The 20,027-nt window shown below is 37.0% G+C and overlaps 1 protein-coding gene across 1 annotated transcript; it reads left to right on the top strand.

Moving 5' to 3' along the window:
• The first annotated feature begins 814 nt into the window (after positions 1–814).
• Positions 815–11,570, top strand: LOC118647682. Its single transcript, XM_036293045.1, has 2 exons — positions 815–2,258; positions 9,903–11,570. Exon 2 carries the CDS (start codon positions 10,694–10,696, stop codon positions 11,228–11,230), a length of 537 nt encoding a protein of 178 aa, XP_036148938.1. The 5' UTR covers positions 815–2,258; positions 9,903–10,693; the 3' UTR covers positions 11,231–11,570.
• Positions 11,571–20,027: the final 8,457 nt, after the last annotated feature.

The raw sequence follows: 20,027 nt of genomic DNA, 5'->3' as shown, positions 1-20,027 counted from the left end.
AGACTTATAAAACTATAAGGGGATCCAGCCTCAATAATTCATATATCCCCGAAGACCTTTTGGTGAGTAACTTAAATTAATTTTATTTATCTGATTTATATAATCTCAATCAAGCTGTCATCAATCTCTACAAGTGAACACTCTGCCGCGCGTAATCACTTTTGGACTATCATTCTAAATTATATTAAATTATTTTAATAATTAAATACTTAACAATTTAACAACCGAATAAATACTTATACAATATTACCCCAGTCTGCCGTTTGGAAATTTAATTCAATCTAATTCAATTTTAATATTATTCAATCATTATTTAATTTAATTTAATTCAATTTAATTTGCGACTTTGACAATTTAATTCTAATTTAATACTATTTAATTGACATTTTGATTTTTATTTAATTTAATATAATTGACTTTAATTCAAATTATAATTTAATTCAATTTAATACAGCTTGGTTGACACATTGACATTTTATTTGACATTTATTGATACATTGACATTTTATTTGACATTTATTGATATACTGATTGATGCATGAACATTTTATTTCTGATACACCGATGTTTTAATATACTGATACTCTGATTTATTTTATTTTAATGTGACATATTCTACAATCTGATTTAATTTAATTTATGTTAATGTGCATTGATATCCCGATTTAATTTAATTTAATTTAAATTTCAATATTACAAATAACTCACCACTGAACTTGATTTAATTCATTTTAATGCAATTTAATTTACGATCCGATTTAATTCACAATTCAATTTAATGCAGCAAATCTGATATTTCACTTTGATTAAATACAACCCATACTACTATCCAATTCGATTTAATTTTATTCAATGCAATTTTATCCATGATTTAATACTTTGATATCTACTCTATTTCTATTTAATATCCAACTTGTACATCTCTAATTTAACTATTATCATAACATTCTACGTTACTTTGTGCCAGATATAATAAATAATATTCAAATCACTGATTCTAATAATTTACATGAAATAATATAATAATTATTCAAAGTTCACATGCAATTTACTTGATTTCATAACGCATTCGAGACCCAACTGAATTAAATGCACACATATATATATTTAATACAACAATTGATTTTTATTTATACATGTTTTATTATTGCCAATTATAACTCCGCTTATTTTACTAATTTAGATATAGAGATTTAACTGAAGTACTTCCACACTCCTTAAACCTTTATGCGATCTCCAGCATTGTTACCTGAATAAATAAATAAATAAAATTATAAAATACGATCGCATCCTTCTATCTTTCAACGAATACTCAACTTCATATGCCTCTATATTTTTGAAACCCATAAATAATTACGCGTCTACCGCGACACGTCTGATACGGATCACCGTCTTGTGCGTCGGCTCCTTAATTAAGAAGTCGAGTTTAGTCACCCAACAGCTGGTGGTATTGGCTGACTGGAGCCCGTTGAGGGTACTCCTGGTGATAAAAAGCTAAACAAGCGGATATCTAATATCTACTTTGCACGGGACAATACCTGTACGATCCGTCGGTTCGTTAACGCAGTTCTTTCAGACAATCAAATGAATAACAATAACAATACTCCGATACTTAAATTATAAATTCAATTATATTACAAATATCCTGTCAACCTGGATCTCGGACTCTGCTTCTTTTTTTTTATTTTTATTTTACTCCCGATGTGACGTGGGATACCGCATAGCGAGAGTGGAGTCGTAAGATACGTTCACAAAACCCTGATTGACAGTGATTTTCTTTTATTTTGATACGCGAAATCTGAAAGAACGATTGAACGAAATACACATATATATATATATATATATATATATCCTCCTTACATGATTATTTCTCTGAGCGATCCCGCGCCGCGTTAATAATATCTTTTATTAATTTGGCAATAGTCTGGATGTGTCAACACCTAACTAAGGCAGTTGAGTTCGCGTGCATCCCATACATCTGTCTATGGTATTGACGGGTGTACAGGATTAGCCTGACGGAGATGATCCCCCATGTGAGAGGAGCGAACAGTGACCGCATAACGGTCGCTCCACATTTAGACAATACCACTAGTTGCCAAATTTAAATCCGTTTCGCTAAATCAAATCAAATCAAATCATTTCAACTAAATATTTAATTCGAGGTCGCTCATCTTCCATACACATTCCGATATCATTCCCACAAATCATACCAAGATCTTTTCTTTTCCCTTATTGTCTACGTACTTCACAAAAACAAGGTAAGACGCTTAAACACTAACATAATTAACCATTCTTCAGACGTCAAGAATTCGGCTGAACTGGCAGCCTACTTAATAACACAAGAAATATTCATCACAAGTTTATCCAATCAATAAAGTAAATAATTTTTATCCAGGTTGTAAAATCATTCAAGTCAGAGTTAAATCAATTAGATTTCATAAATCGATTTGTTTTTATTAAATGACTAAACGTTAAATGAATTCATATTTTACTTGATCATAAATAATTTAATAACATACTTATATTCATTACTTTATTTAATTGTTTCATATGCATAATTCGGATCTATCACATACTATTTTGAGTAATCAACGCACTCTTTATTTTATTTTATTTTATCTTATTATTTATATACATTCTTTAACATAATTTCTATCATTCCAATAATCACAAAATATATATATATTGGTTATGTACTCAATAAATGAAGATTAATACTGATTGAAAAATAATAAATACGTTTATTTAACCTGTCTCTCATCCCATTTATTTCTCTCTCAAACGCGATAAACGATCCTTCCGGCTCTCGGCGTATCCCTGGGAAATAAGCAGACGTGCTGCGGTCGCCCTAAAACAAATAAATTGAGAGCCCCGTTAGACAAAAGGACGAAAGCTGCCCCCGTATCGAGTAGTCTTCAACGGAACGTTACGAATCGGTTTTTGAAATTTTTGTCCGTAACACTCGATTACGGTAGTATGGCTTAAAGGCTCGTCGGGCAGCTGGAATAGATCGCCATTTTTCTCGATTAATTCGTCTACATGCACCGCCTCTTCCTCATTCAAATGACTTAGGCGGAGTAATTCGCGGACTTTTTGAATTCTATCGGTTTTTGTATTGTACGTCACAGCATTTATCGTAGCATTAATTTCATTTTTTAAATTTTTCGTAGGCCCACGAGAAGAAATTTCTGAGATTTCCTGCAGTTCTATATCGGGCACAACGAGCTCTCTGTCTTGCTCGCTCGCATTTACCACGCCTACGTATGCCTTTCCTTCTCTATTTGTGACTAATGCGTCACCGAGGTATACGCCGTCGCAGACGCTAAGTCGCGGGACGTATCCGATTTTGACGGCTGGATTCTTAACCCTAAGGTAGAATGTAGCCTGAGATCTCGCGGGAATTACTATTCGCTCGCGGGAAGTGAATGGAATTTTTGTTCCCTGCCACTCCACGTATTTTTCGAGAAAGTTTATATTTGAAGCGTCGCGCAGAAAGTCCGATCCTAAGATGCCTTCTTGCGCGATTGGAAAATTGTCTGGCACCACGTGGAGGGTTACGGGATAACCTTCGTACATTATTTCAATAGACCCGAGAGTCTCGACGCGACCGCTCGTAATGCCGCTAAGGTAGAGCGGTTCCAGCGTCGAGATAGGAGTATCGGGGTGTATGCTACGTTTTTTTATTATATTAGGAGCTGCGCCCGTATCTACCATAAAATCGATATCGCTCAATAATCCGGTAGCCGAAATAGTTACTGTTGGCGCGTGAGGAAATCTATCTGGATTTAAGACTGCGACTGTTCGTTCGTTTCCGCCTCGATTGCATTTATCGGACGCGTATTTCTGTTGTCCGCGCGGTTCGCGTCCCGTGGTCCCGACGGACTTGTTGCGTTTCCCGACTCGATTCTTCGCGAATTATTATACTGCCTTTTCCGGCATTCGTCGATCTCATGGCCGGGATGTTTGCAGTATTTACAAATTTTACTTGATGCGTCACGAGGCGCGCTTTCGATTGGTCTCGATGTATTAACTCGATCGTTACGAGGATTCGAATTATTATGGTTATCGCGCGGAGGGAAATTATCGTGATTGTTACGCCAAGAATAATTTCTGGCTGTATTATCGTAGTTACTGCGCGAGAAGTAGTTACTACGTGGGGAATAATCTCTAGTATCGTTTTGATTATTACGTGGAGCGTAGCTTCTATTGTTGTAATTATTGCGCGGAGAGAAATCGTTAAGATTATTGTAATTGTTACGCGGGGCGAAGTTGTTATTATAGTTATTACGAGGGGAGACAGGTAAGTTCCTTCTGTCTCGGTCCGGGGAATCGTGACGATAAGGCTGCTGATTAAATCGCGGCGTAGAGGGGACTCCGATGGGCGCCATGCGGCGTTGCTCCGTATGACGAGCTTCCTGACAGCGCGGATCGTATCGTTGTTTATCTAGTTCCAGACGTTTAGCGATGACTTTCGCGGAGGAAAAGGCGTCTGCGTATGAATGATAAGCGTCAGATTTGAGCTGCAGTCTATAATCGAGAGGTAAGCCCTCGCAGAACGATCTCGCGGTGAGACCGTCTATTTCTTCGACGAAGCGGGGATCGAGATATCCTTTCGTTCGGCGTTCCGCGTCGAGAATATTAGTGCGGAGATCTTTCACTCGACTAATATAATCAATAATATGTTCCAGCGGTTTTAAATAGACCGTGCTCAATTCGCCTCGATACTGATCTAGCGTTTTTGACGAACCGAAAGCTCCTGTTAATAAATCGATTAGCTGAGTCACCGTGTCGCATGGCTCGTCTTCCACGGCGTAATATGCTCGTCTGCCGAGTTTATTAATTAATAATTTTGTTAGGTTTCGCTCGGCGGACGGGGGTATGATTTCACGTGCACGTCGACAAGCTCGAGTAAATCTCGCTAATGGAATATTATATCCGTCAAAGTAAGGGACGGATTCCGTCGCTTCGCGAAACGACACTTTAGGCGTCGGAATAGTAGAATTGCCGTAAGGAGGCAGGAGAGGGGGCGTATCGAGTAACGAGTACGTCGTGGTGTCACGTCCCGTGTAAATTTTTCAATTTTTATTAATTATTTGCTTTATGAATTTCCTTTATTCGTATATCTATTCATATATTTAATTATATTTTAATCAATTTTATATTACTATTCATTTATTACACTTATATTATATTCTTATCCAATTATTTTAATTATTCAGTTAATTTTATATTATCTAATTCACTTATTATTCATATTATTATTTACATTATATATTCTTACATTCTATTATTATTTTAATAATCATATACTATCTCTATATTAACCAGTTAATATTTATATTATTATATTCTCTAACGTTCATAACTTTTGAACCACTTTTTTCCTTATATTAATTATTAAGATCATATGAAATGTTATATTCTTTAAGGTTACAATCGTTCGAAATCATGATGATAATAGTTAATTACCAAATCTACATTGAATATCGAATTATTCAATTAAATTAATCATACACCTTATGGTCGACACCTAAATTTAATATTGTAAAGGAATTGCATCAATAATCGTTCATTTTATTATAAAAATTCTTTAAATTAAATTAAAATACTAAAATCTTATGAGTTACCGACTAACGGGATAACTCTACTATTAAAAACTTACCATTACTTTGCCAATAGAGGGCCAACTGTCGATAACTTACCTGCACTTACCATCAATTACCATTCCCTAATTACCGACAATGATATACTTACCATTTGTTACAAGCGCCTACCGAATGATAAACCCGTCATACACAGCCATCACGAATTCCTGGAAATGCTGCTGTAATTCCAAGAATTCCCGAAAACTTTTGCCAATATCTCGAGAACCATAAGAGGTAGAGTTGCCAAATAAATTCCAAGAAGCGTCGCAGACTTTGTTTATACTAAAAATCATGTTTCCAAAAATTTGGAAAAAACAATTATTTTTTGGGACAAATTTCACATTTTTTACCCAAAAACCGAAAACTTGCCAAAACGCTCCGTTTTACCTGATTCGACCGTAAATGATGTTCTTTTGAAAACTTCAATTTTCACCCCCACCCCGATCTTTCGGGAGGACCAAAATTCGGCCAAACATAGTCCTCGAGGTCCTCTATAGGATGGTCCAAACCCCATCTCTTAATCTCTTACCGTTCACGAGATATAAATTTTTAAAGTGTCAAGGACAACTGCTAAAAGACCTTTATAAGTACTATAGGCCTTGAAACACAAGTCTCTCACCTTGAGAACCGTCATGGTACATGGGCACCCTCGTGAAGGTAAATGTAAAATCATTGCATCACTATCATGAAATATTATTAACAGTAGAATATTCATAAGACCATTGTAGAAGCCTAAATAATATATAAAATGGTTTAAACAATTAAATAATTATTAATATCAATTTTAGATTATTATTCCAAACATAAATATTAATTAACAATCACCTTTTTGCATAAATACTAATTAACGAATAGAATATTATATATACGAACAATAATTTAATTATAAATAAATAATCTTTATTAATTACATAATTTTGCAATTATCATTTATTCATAAAGCTAGTTAACAACGATTTTGATCAAAGAAATAATTATTAAGGCTTTTGCAAGTGCATAATTAATAAATAAAGTCCCAAGGCCATGTCACTGAAGCTATCGCAGTGTACACAAGATGGCTGACCATCACTGTAATAAATGCGAACCTCTATAAGAAGAATGTAAAATTATTATAAAATTCACATATGCACCAGCGATGAAATATTACTTAAGATAGAATATTCACTGACGATATTAATTGCAAACGTCTAAAGCCTTCAAGGTTAGCTCATCGAAATTATTACAAGTGCTAAAATTCAAGAGCGGCGAATCACTAAGGTGATCACCACTGTAATAGATGGGAACCCCTATTTAAAATATGTGCAAATATTATAACGCTTGAATAATGAAATATTACGCGCAACTAAATATTCATTAATAACACACTTGCGAAGGTTTAAAAAATATAAAAGTTACATATATCGTTTGAGAACCACTACTACTATACGTAAAAATTGTTACCACAAAGAAAAATGTTAATTAACAGTTAGTTTATTGATAAAACATACCTACGTACGCATATTCAATTATTCAGACTCAGTTAATAATTAATCTTAATAAAACAGAACTCTAAATAATATAAAATCTATTTGTATCAATTAATATTACCATATAGAGTCATTATTTCAACAAATAAGTATTATAAATAATTAATTTCGTTAAATATCAAATAATTAATGCGTAGCGTCTATTAACAATTAAATTTTGCAAAAACTAAGCTTTACAATGAAAGAAATATTATTGTATAAAACCTCCGCAAGCGTACGAGTCGTGGAAACATTAATTAATAATTTATTTCACAGTTATAATATTTGAATGAATATTTTATATGCATAAGATGCATAAATTCCATTCTCACGCTCGGGTATGAGTCATCGTGAGTCACTTGCGAAATTGTTTGATCAAAAAGTAATATGATATTTTTCTGTATCTCGAAAGACTAAACATCCGATGCAAGTACATCCTTTGTAAAATTATGCCGACATTCCGCGGCAGCCTTTGAAATTAGAAGCGAGAATGATGCAACTCCTACTTCGTACCACACCCCGCGGCCTACAAACTCGAACAATATAAAAGCGAGCGCCGCGGCGGATCAGCATTGCGCGCTGAGATTTTGAAGTAATAACATCACGCTCCTTAAGAGTATCACTTTAATTAATCATTGTGCTCCGACTCCACCATCTTGAGAGAATCCGCCATCTTGTCGACGATCGAAAGAACTGTAACATAAAGAAATAAAGACTTGTAAAACTATTTGGGGATCCAGCCTCAATAATTCTTATATCCCCGAAGATCCTTTGGTGAGTAACTCAATTTAATTAATTTATTTTATAATATTCTCTTAACTTCAATCAAGCTGTCATCAATCATTACAAGTGCATACTCTCTCGCGCGTAATCACTTTTCGACCATCATTCTAAATTATTTTAAATTATTTTAATAATTAAATACTTAACAATTTAACAACCGAATAAATACTTATACAATATTACCCCAGTCTGCCGTTTGGAAATTTAATTCAATTTAATTTGCGACTTTGACAATTTAATTCTAATTTAACACTACTCAATTGACATTTTGATTTTTATTTAATTTAATATAATTGACTTTAATTAAAATTACAAATTAATTCAATTTAATACAGCTTGGTTGACACATTGATATTTTATTTGACATTTATTGATACATTGACATTTTATTTGACATTTATTGATATACTGATTGATGCATGAACATTTTATTTCTGATACACCGATGTTTTAATATACTGATACTCTGATTTATTTTATTTTAATGTGACATATTCTGCAATCTGATTTAATTTAATTTATGTTAATGTGCATTGATATCCCGATTTAATTTGATTTAATTTAAATTTCAATACTACAAATAACTCACCACTGAACTTGATTTAACTCATTTTAATGCAATTTAATTTACGATCTGATTTAATTCACAATTCAATTTAATACAGCAGATCTGATATTTCACTTTGATTAAATACAATCCATACTACTATCCAATTCGATTTAATTTTATTTAATGCAATTTTAACCATGATTTAATATTTTGATATCTACTCTATTTCTATTTAATATCCAACTTGTACATCTCTAATTTAACCATTATCATAACATTCTACGTTACTTTGTGCCAGATATAATAAATAATATTCAAATCACTGATTCTAATAATTTACATGAAATAATATAATAATTATTCAAAGTTCACATGCAATTTACTTGATTTCATAACGCATTCGAGACCCAACTGAATTAAATGCACATATATATATATTTGATACAATTGATTTTTATTTATACATGTTTTATTATTGCCAATTATAACTCCGCTTATTTTACTAATTTAGATATAGAAATTTAACTGAAGTACTTCCACACTCCTTAACCCTTTATGCGATCTCCAGCATTGTTACCTGAATAAATAAATAAATAAAAATTATAAAATACGATCGCATCCTTCTATCTTTCAATGAATAATTTAATCTCATATGCCTCTATATTTTGAAACCCATAAATAATTACGCGTCTACCGCGACACGTCTGATACGGATCACCGTCTTGTGCGTCGGCTCCTTAATTAAGAAGTCGAGTTTAGTCACCCAACAGCTGGTGGAATTGGCTGACTGGAGCCCGTTGAGGGTACTCCTGGTGATAAAAAGCTAAACAAGCGGATATCTAATATCTACTTTGCACGGGACAATACCTGTACGATCCGTCGGTTCGTTAACGCAGTTCTTTCAGACAATCAAATGAATAACAATAACAATATTCCGATACTTAAATTATAAATTCAATTATATTACAAATATCCTGTCAACCTGGATCTCGGACTCTGCTTCTTTTTTTTTATTTTATTTTATTCCCGATGTGACGTGGGATACCGCCTAGCGAGAGTGGAGTCGTAAGATACGTTCACAAACCCTGATTGACAGTGATTTTCTTTTATTCTAATACGCGAAATCTGAAAGAACAATTGAGGAAGTATTCAAATGTATGTCCTACCTGTCTGGTGACTCCTGGCTCTATTTCTTTTTTTTTATTTTTATTTTACTCCCGATGTGACGTGGGATACCGCCAAGAGCGAGAATAGAGTCGCAAGGATACGTTCACGCCACTAGACTAGTAGCGAATTTGCTTTTATTACATGAATTTAAAAATGAGCTGTTACAATAATTAATCTTCGACAAACAATTATAATCACGAGGCAATACCTCTTCTTTTCCCTCTCACTTCCATAATACTTCACAAAAACAAGGTAAGACGCTTAAACACTAACATAATTAACCATTCTTCAGACGTCAAGAATTCGGCTGAACTGGCAGCCTACTTAATAACACAAGAAATATTCATCACAAGTTTATCCAATCAATAAAATAAATAATTTTTATCCAGTTTATAAAATCAATCAATTAGATTTCATAAATCGATCTGTTTTTATTAAATGTTTAAACAATAAATGAATTCATATCTTACCTGATCATAAATAATTTAATAACATACTTATATTCATTACTTTATTTAATTGTTTCATATGCATAATTTGGATCTATCACATACTATTTCGAGTAATCAACGTACTCTTTTCATTATCTTATTATATATATAAGGTTATGTATTCAATAAATGAAGATTAATACTGATTGATAAATAATAAATACGTTTATTTAACCTGTCTCTCATCCCATTTATTTCTCTCTCAAACGCGATAAACGATCCTTCCGGCTCTCGGCGTATCCCTGGGAAATAAGCAGACGTGCTGCGGTCGCCCTAAAACAAATAAATTGAGAGCCCCGTTAGACAAAAGAACGAAAGCTGCCCCCGTATCGAGTAGTCTTCAACGGAACGTTACAAATCGGTTTTTTGAAATTTTTGTCCGTAACACATTTGATAAAATGTGTGCCTGTGAGCTGTAGTGTACGACCTACAAAGAAATGTTACAACGAACTTCCCGTTATACATGGAAACGGATCGTACTTCCTCTCGCCAAGGACCAAGATTCTAATAAGAAATGGCACGCCGAGAAACTGCAATGGTCTACTGCCAATCATGTACAATATATACGGAAGGTGGTATCGCGCAATGCCAAAAATGATGGAGACCCTCCCACCGCCGACGATACAGCCTCTTACACATCCGACATGGAAATACGTCAGCCCATCCGATTTAGCGACAAGCGGCATATATACAAGCGAAGATCTCGACCGCCTGAGGACGCATATAATGTTCCCCGTGGAAAGACCCGCTATGCTGAACACAATAGCACACGGAGCCATGGGAGGAACCGTTCCAGCCGGAAGTATTTCCATGCTAAATCTGCTCGACGAAGCCTCGCTCGATAAAATCGCCGAATCAGCGGGCGCAAAATTATGGAAAGGATTTATTACCTTTGGATCCGCCAGCGCAGGAGTGCTCGCGATTTTCATAATCATCAGATTGATAAAGCTGATTGTCGACACGCTCATCCATGGATATGCTCTGCACTCGGTATATGGATGGAGCATGCACCTGCTGGGAGCCGTCTGGAGTTCAGTAACGCACCTGTTGCTACACCTGGGTGGACGAAAGACCTACAGCCGGGAATGAAGAGAGAGACTCTGCAACCATTCCCCTTTCAACGTCAGAAAATCATCGCCCCGCCCCCAGTGCAGTGAACGTGCCAACGCTAAGTGAAAATATGAGCGATAAAAACTCGTTCCAATATTCGTATAAGGACTTGCGAAAATATTTAGACAATAATCAACCTAACGCCGAAGCGCCGTAAAATGCTGACCAGCGGGTCAACATTTTTATTTTAGGGGGGAGGTGTGACGTCCCCGCCAAATAATAATTTTCTTTTTCCTTTCTTTTCTTTCTATTTTTATTATTCATATTCTCAATTATATTATTATAATTAATTACATATTAATTAGTTGTGCATTTATATAAAACTACCATTATTAATTCGCGAACAACATTACTATTATTAATTGTATTAATATTACATATTAATTAATTATGCATTATTTTCTATTTTTATTCTCGCGTACAATTATTGTAACGCTATTATTATTTTGCGTATGATTATATGAGTATTAAGTTGCGTCGAATATATTATTTTAAATACTACAATTCTATTATTAAGTTGTGTATGTTTTTACTATTAATATTTGTATGTAAATTTAGAACAACTAATTTGCGCATAACCCTAGCATTGTTAAGTTCTATGCTATCTTATTAGCATAATTCCGCAATATGCGCGCGCTCATAGAGTATATTGTTACGTCCCGGGCGCGCGGGAGGGGCGGCGTTGCCGATATTCTCCCGTAGCCGGAGAAGAGGGGGAAAAAGGTTAGAGGAACAGAGTCGAGCGGTCCACCGTTCCTCTGGAATTTAAGTAGTGGCAGGCAAATTCGGGCAATTTCACGATAAAACAAAAAAAACAACAAAAAAAACTTATTCGCGACGTTTATTCGGAGGAGTTTACGTCTGTCTGTGAAATCGCGATTAATGTGGGTCGTTCCGAATTGTACGGATCGTCTCCCGTTAGATTTAGGTATTGTATAAAATCACTTAAAATGTCGTTGCAGATAAGACATTCATCGAGGAGTCTAAAGATTGTTAAACGCGTTGAGCAGGAGATGCACGCGTCGTAGCATTGAGTAAATCCGATATGAACGGCGTGTCTTCGTTTCAAAACGTAGGATGAGCGGACTTCCCAAGAGGCGCGGCTATAACACGCGGAACAGATTATATGTTCTACGTCACGGCGGTGTTGGTAAATTCGCGAGACAGAACATCTAGCAGACGCGATCCATGCGTGATAAAGGGCTGAACGTGCGTTCGGGTTGAAGGTCGCCGGAGAATAAAGCGAACGCGGAGGGCACATAACTCGCTCGTTCTTTCTTTACTCGGTGTCCTCGTCAGAATCGGAAAAACGATACGGGGATATAGACCGTGCGACGGTTACGGTAATCGGAATATTATAAAAAGGGGTGTGATAACGCGCGGAAAGGGCAGGTATTATGAACGACTCAAATTTCGCGGTACAATCGCTGCAATTGTCGTATGAGACAGTAGTATTTAAGATTACGCAGCATTCAGAGCACTCTTCATGTATAGGACTAGTACCGCAGTGGATATAGTGACGGATTTCTTCGTTGTAATTGCTAGGGTCAGATTGATCGCCGATGCAATCGTGACAGAGAATTGAATTATTAAGGCGATTTCGAAAAAGGAAAACTTTATTGCACGAAATTATCTCGTTTGTGATTCCACGTGAACGAAGAGGAATTTCGTACTTTCGCGGGGAAACGCGATTAATCACGCCCATGATATTTGTGCGAGGCGCATATTAAATATTAAATTTTACGCGGCGGTTAGAGAAATCACGGCGCTGAGTAGAGGGGAGACGTTTGACTCGAGTAGGCGGCTTTCTGCAGCGGCGGTAGTGGGGGAGCCGGAGCGATGAGACGGCGTCGTTGCGCGGCGTACAAAATGGCGCGAGGCACGCTCAGCCACGTGGCCGCGTAAAGATGGCGAGACCTATTCTTCGCGAGATTCTAGGCACTCCGAATTCACTGTCCGGTATTGAGAATTTATCCAGGCACTTACCCTATTTTTGGATGCGTAGAACTCGTACCTTGGATCCTCCTTAGAAATATGCGTCACGTCGACAGGTCGCTTCCCAACGGAGATTCGTACTAGCTTGTACGGAATGTGCTCAGGGACGTCCTTCTCTGTCGATGGGCGAGTGGTGTAGGCAGCAAAGCGCGGGTCTTCGGCAGGAATGTCTGACGGCCTGATGCGAGGCACGTGGAAAATGATAGGCACTAATTTGTAATCACTGACTCTAACTGGCAAGGATGAGAGCGCTTCGGTTTTATCCGCGACCGCGTAATCTCCTTCTACACCGAGGTAGTGGAGAAATCCGTGAGTAGGTAATGTCTGGTATAATTGTGCTTTGACTCTGCGAACTTGATATTTACGTCCGCCACGTCGCTGTTTCGGCATTCGTGATGAAAATATTTTTATGATAGCGAAGAGAATAATAATTCGTACTTATTTTAAAATGGCAACAATGAACCTACGATAAATCAGGACTGAAACAGTCGTCGCAGACCGTGCGGGTCAGCCGCACCGATGGCTCTTACTCACAGTCTCTGATTAATCGAGAGTATATTCGAGTAAAGACTTGAAATTAATTTGTTTTATAATATCCAAGATTATGTTCATCACGAATTCGAATGAGAGGAGAGGTAATTGTTGGAATAAAAGGAAATACGAGTTTCACTAAATATTCAGTATATTTACGATCTTAAATTTACAATTAAATTATTGAAACACAGGATTTACAGCGCGGTGTTATTAGTATTTGAATATAAAAACGTCGGTTATTATCTGTGACGGCTAGTAAGTATTCTAAACATACGCAAAAGTGATATTCTAAATTCGGAATGGAAGTATTCTAAGGTAAAGAATGAAAATATTCTAAGTTCGAAATAGTAAAGAATGAAAATATTCTAAGTTCGAAATAGTAAAGAATGAAAATATTCTAAGTTCGAAATGGAAAATATTCTAAGTTTGAAATGGAAATAATCTAAGTTTGAAATAGAAATATTCTAAGTTGGAAATGGAAATAATCTAAGTTTGAAATGGAAATATTCCAAGTTGGAAATGGAAATAATCTAAGTTTGAAATGGAAGAAATAGAAGGATTGAGACACTCTGTTCTAAGTCTGATCTGCTCTTTCCACAATCTAAATCTGAGGCTCTGGTCCTCTTGCATAAGAATATATATCGTTGCATAACCCTTCCTCGTGCATATCCCACCCTCGTCTCTTTTTCGGCGGCTCATTGCGTAACGCTCGAGCACGAGGCTTCGCTGTTTTGGGGATGCACCAGTAAGGGTGGGGGTGTAGTGGATTAGCAGAATGTTACAAAATAGTGGTAGTGGGAGTACGGATGCTGTATGCGAGAGATAGTAATAGTGGGAGTACGGACGCCGTATGCGAGAAGTAGAAATGGTGGGAATACGGACGCCGTGTGCAGGAGGAATAGTAGTGGGAGTAGAGACGCAGTACGGTCGCTGTTTCTTTCTTTGTCGCTCTTACGATTTCTTATCCTATTGTCGCATACTTATGCTAGAAACGCATACATAAGGATTAATATACTCTATGAGCGCGCGCATATTGCGGAATTATGCTAATAAGATAATATAGAACTTAACAATGCTAGGATTATGCGCAAATTAGTTGTTCATACAAATATTAATAGTAAAAACATACACAACTTAATAATAGAATTGTAGTATTTAAAATAATATATTCGGCGCAACTTAATACTCATATAATTATACGCAAAATAATAATAGCGTTACAATAATTGTACGCGAGAATAAAAATAGAAAATAATGCATAATTAATTAATATGTAATATTAATACAATTAATAATAGTAGTGTTGTTCGCGAATTAATAATGGTAGTTTTATATAAATGCACAATTAATTAATATGTGATTAATTATAATAATATAATTAAGAATATGAATAATAAAAATAGAAGGAAAAAGAAAAGAAAAAGAAAATTATTATTTGGCGGGGACGTCACAATATTAATCCTTATGTATGCGTTTCTAGCATAAGTATGCGACAATAGAATAGGAAATCGTAAGAGCGACAAAGAAAGAAACAGCGACCGTACTGCGTCTCTACTCCCACTACTATTCCTCCTGCACACGGCGTCCGTACTCCCACTATTACTATTTCTCGCATACAGCGTCCGTACTCCCACTATTACTATTTCTCGCACACAGCGTCCGTACTCCCACTATTACTATTTCTCGCATACAGCGTCCGTACTCCTACTATTACTATTTCTCGCACACAGCGTCCGTACTCCCACTATTACTATCTCTCGCATCCGTATTCCCACTACCACTATTTTGTAACACTCTGCTAATCCACTACACCCCCACCCTTACTGGTGCATCCCCAAAACAGCGAAACCTCGTGCTCGAGCGTTACGCAACGAGCCGCCGAAAAAGAGACGAGGGTGGGATATGCACGAAGAAGGGTTATGCAACGATATATATTCTTATGCAAGAGGACCAGAGCCTCAGATTTAGATTGTGGAAAGAGCAGATCAGACTTAGAACAGAGTGTCTCAATCCTTCTATTTCTTCCATTTCAAACTTAGATTATTTCCATTTCCAACTTAGAATATTTCCATTTCAAACTTAGATTATTTCCATTTCCAACTTAGAATATTTCTATTTCAAACTTAGATTATTTCCATTTCAAACTTAGAATATTTTCCATTTCGAACTTAGAATATTTTCATTCTTTACTATTTCGAACTTAGAATATTTTCATTCTTTACTATTTCGAACTTAGAATATTTCTATTACAAACTTAGAATATTTTCATTCTTTACCTTAGAATACTTCCATTCCGAACTTAGAATATCACTTTTGCGTATGTTTAGAATACTTACTAGCGATCACAGATAATAACCGACGTTTTTATATTCAAATACTAATAACACCGCGCTGTAAATCCTGTGTTTCAATAATTTAATTGTTTCAATAATTAATTGTAAATTTAAGATCGTAAATATACTGAATATTTAGTGAAACTCGTATTTCCTTTTATTCCAACAATTACCTCTCCTCTCATTCGAATTCGTGATGAACATAATCTTGGATATTATAAAACAAATTAATTTCAAGTCTTTACTCGAATATACACTCGATTAATCAGAGACTGTAAGTAAGAGCCATCGGTGCGGCTGACCCGCACGATCTGCGACGACTGTTTCAGTCCTGATTTATCGTAGGTTCATTGTTGCCATTTTAAAATAAGTACGAATTATTATTTTCTTCGCTATCATAAAAATATTTTCATCACGAATGCCGAAACAGCGACGTGGCGGACGTAAATATCAAGTTCGCAGAGTCAAAGCACAATTATACCAGACATTACCTACTCACGGATTTCTCCACTACCTCGGTGTAGAAAGAGATTACGCGGTCGCGGATAAAACCGAAGCGCTCTCATCCTTGCCAGTTAGAGTCAGTGATTACAAATTAGTGCCTATCATTTTCCACGTGCCTCGCATCAGGCCGTCAGACATTCCTGCCGAAGACCCGCGCTTTGCTGCCTACACCACTCGCCCATCGACAGAGAAGGACGCCCCTGAGCACATTCCGTACAAGCTAGTACGAATCTCCGTTGGGAAGCGACCTGTCGACGTGACGCATTTTTTCTAAGGAGGATCCAAGGTACGAGTTCTACGCCTCCAAAAATAGGGTAAGTGCCTGGATAAATTCTCAATACCGGACAGTGAATTCGGAGTGCCTAGAATCTCGTGAAGAATAGGTCTCGCCATCTTTACGCGGCCACGTGGCTGAGCGTGCCTCGCGCCATTTTGTACGCCGCGCAACGACGCCGTCGCATCGCTCCGGCTCCCCCACTACCGCCGCTGCAGAAAGCCGCCTACTCGAGTCAAACGTCTCCCCTCTACTCAGCGCCGTGATTTCTCTAACCGCCGCGTAAAATTTAATATTTAATATGCGCCTCGCACAAATATCATGGGCGTGATTAATCGCGTTTCCCCGCGAAAGTACGAAATTCCTCTTCGTTCACGTGGAATCACAAACGAGATAATTTCGTGCAATAAAGTTTTCCTTTTTCGAAATCGCCTTAATAATTCAATTCTCTGTCACGATTGCATCGGCGATCAATCTGACCCTAGCAATTACAACGAAGAAATCCGTCACTATATCCACTGCGGTACTAGTCCTATATATGAAGAGTGCTCTGAATGCTGCGTAATCTTAAATACTACTGTCTCATACGACAATTGCAGCGATTGTACCGCGAAATTTGAGTCGTTCATAATACCTGCCCTTTCCGCGCGTTATCACACCCCTTTTTATAATATTCCGATTACCGTAACCGTCGCACGGTCTATATCCCCGTATCGTTTTTCCGATTCTGACGAGGACACCGAGTAAAGAAAGAACGAGCGAGTTATGTGCCCTCCGCGTTCGCTTTATTCTCCGGCGACCTTCAACCCGAACGCACGTTCAGCCCTTTATCACGCATGGATCGCGTCTGCTAGATGTTCTGTCTCGCGAATTTACCAACACCGCCGTGACGTAGAACATATAATCTGTTCCGCGTGTTATATCCGCGCCTCTTGGGAAGTCCGCTCATCCTATGTTTTGAAACGAAGACACGCCGTTCATATCGGATTTACTCAATGCTACGACGCGTGTATATCCTGCTCAACGCGTTTAACGATTTTTAGACTCCTCGATGAATGCCTTATCTGCAACGATATTTTAAGCGATTTTATACAATACCTAAATCTAACGGGAGACGATCCGTACAATTCTGAACGACCCACGTTAATCGCGATTTCACAGACAGACGTAAACTCCTCCGAATAAACGTCGCGAATAAGTTTTTTTTTGTTTTTTTTTGTTTTATCGTGAAATTGCCCGAATTTGCCTGCCACTACTTAAATTCCAGAGGAACGGTGGACCGCTCGACTCTGTTCCTCTAACCTTTTTCCCCCTCTTCTCCGGCTACGGGAGAATATCGGCAACGCCGCCCCTCCCGCGCGCCCGGGACGTAACAAAACACAGGAAAACGTCGGTTATTATCTGTGATCGCTAGTAAGTATTCTAAACATACGCAAAAGTGATATTCTAAATTCGGAATGGAAGTATTCTAAGGTAAAGAATGAAAATATTCTAAGTTTGTAATAGAAATATTCTAAGTTCGAAACAGTAAAGAATGAAAATATTCTAAGTTCGAAATGGAAAATATTCTAAGTTTGAAATGGAAATAATCTAAGTTTGAAATAGAAATATTCTAAGTTGGAAATGGAAATAATCTAAGTTTGAAATGGAAATATTCTAAGTTGGAAATGGAAATAATCTAAGTTTGAAATGGAAGAAATAGAATGATTGAGACACTCTGTTTTAAGTCTGATCTGCTCTTTCCACGATCTAAATCTGAGGCTCTGGTCCTCTTGCATAAGAATATATATCGTTGCATAACCCTTCCTCGTGCATATCCCACCCTCGTCTCTTTTTCGGCGGCTCGTTGCGTAACGCTCGAGCACGAGGTTTCGCTGTTTTGGGGATGCACCAGTAAGGGTGGGGGTGTAGTGGATTAGCAGAGTGTTACAAAATAGTGGTAGTGGGAGTACGGACGCTGTATGCGAGAAGTAGAAATGGTGGGAATACGGACGCCGTGTGCAGGAGGAATAGTAGTGGGAGTAGAGACGCAGTACAGTCGCTGTTTCTTTCTTTGTCGCTCTTACGATTTCCTATTCTATTGTCGCATACTTATGCTAGAAACGCATACATAAGGATTAATATACTCTATGAGCGCGCGCATATTGCGGAATTATACTAATAAGATAATATAGAACTTAACAATGCTAGGGTTATGCGCAAATTAGTTGTTACATACAAATATTAATAGTAAAAAACATACACAACTTAATAATAGAATTGTAGTATTTAAAATAATATATTCGGTGCAACTTAATACTCGTATAATTATGCGCAAAATAATAATAACGTTACAATAATTGTACGCGAGAATAAAAATAGAAAATAATGCATAATTAATTAATATGTAATATTAATACAATTAATAATAGTAGTGTTGTTCGCGAATTAATAATGGTGGTTTTATATAAATGCACAACTAATTAATATGTAATTAATTATAATAATATAATTGAGAATATGAATAATAAAAATAGAAAGAAAAAGAAAAGAAAAAGAAAATTATTATTTGGCGGAGACGTCACAAAACAGATCCCAATGTTTCAACAGGTAGGGAGGATATTCCGTGGAGCAGGTGTGATTGCTCATCTTCAGCAACGATCCACGGGATCGTTATGTCGGTTGAGCTCTGTTTCAGAAGGTTTATTCCGGATCTAGAGTCAATCATGAAGACACTCGGCCTCAGAAGGTCTGGGGACGATAGTGTCACCATCGGATAGCTACTAGACTCAGTATTTATGCGGGCGATGTAGGCAGAGGGGCAACTTCCGGTTCCTTTACGGTCAATACGCTTGTCGACGGGCGTCCTATCGGAGCTGCATCCTGGCGGACGCCGCTCATTACCGAGACGCTTCTTATGTTTCCCGAATCTGCTTGTGCAGCAGCTGGAGCTGAGGACGTGCCTTCGTTCGCTCTACGATACGAGAGCTTTCTACAATCTTTCATAAAGTGACCCGGAGACTTACAATAAAAGCAAATTTGAGGAGCATTAGGGCCTGATCGGCCTGGAATCAAAGGTTTAATAAAGGGAGCTCGGGAAGCAGCAGGCGGATTATTCGGTGGTACTTCCATACCATTATCAGGAGGGCGTCTTCCT

This window comes from Monomorium pharaonis, chromosome 10 (genome assembly GCF_013373865.1).
Source record: "Monomorium pharaonis isolate MP-MQ-018 chromosome 10, ASM1337386v2, whole genome shotgun sequence".
Lineage (NCBI taxonomy): Eukaryota > Metazoa > Arthropoda > Insecta > Hymenoptera > Formicidae > Monomorium > Monomorium pharaonis.
Note: the sequence above shows the minus strand (reverse complement) of the source record. Positions and strands in the feature narration are given on the sequence as shown.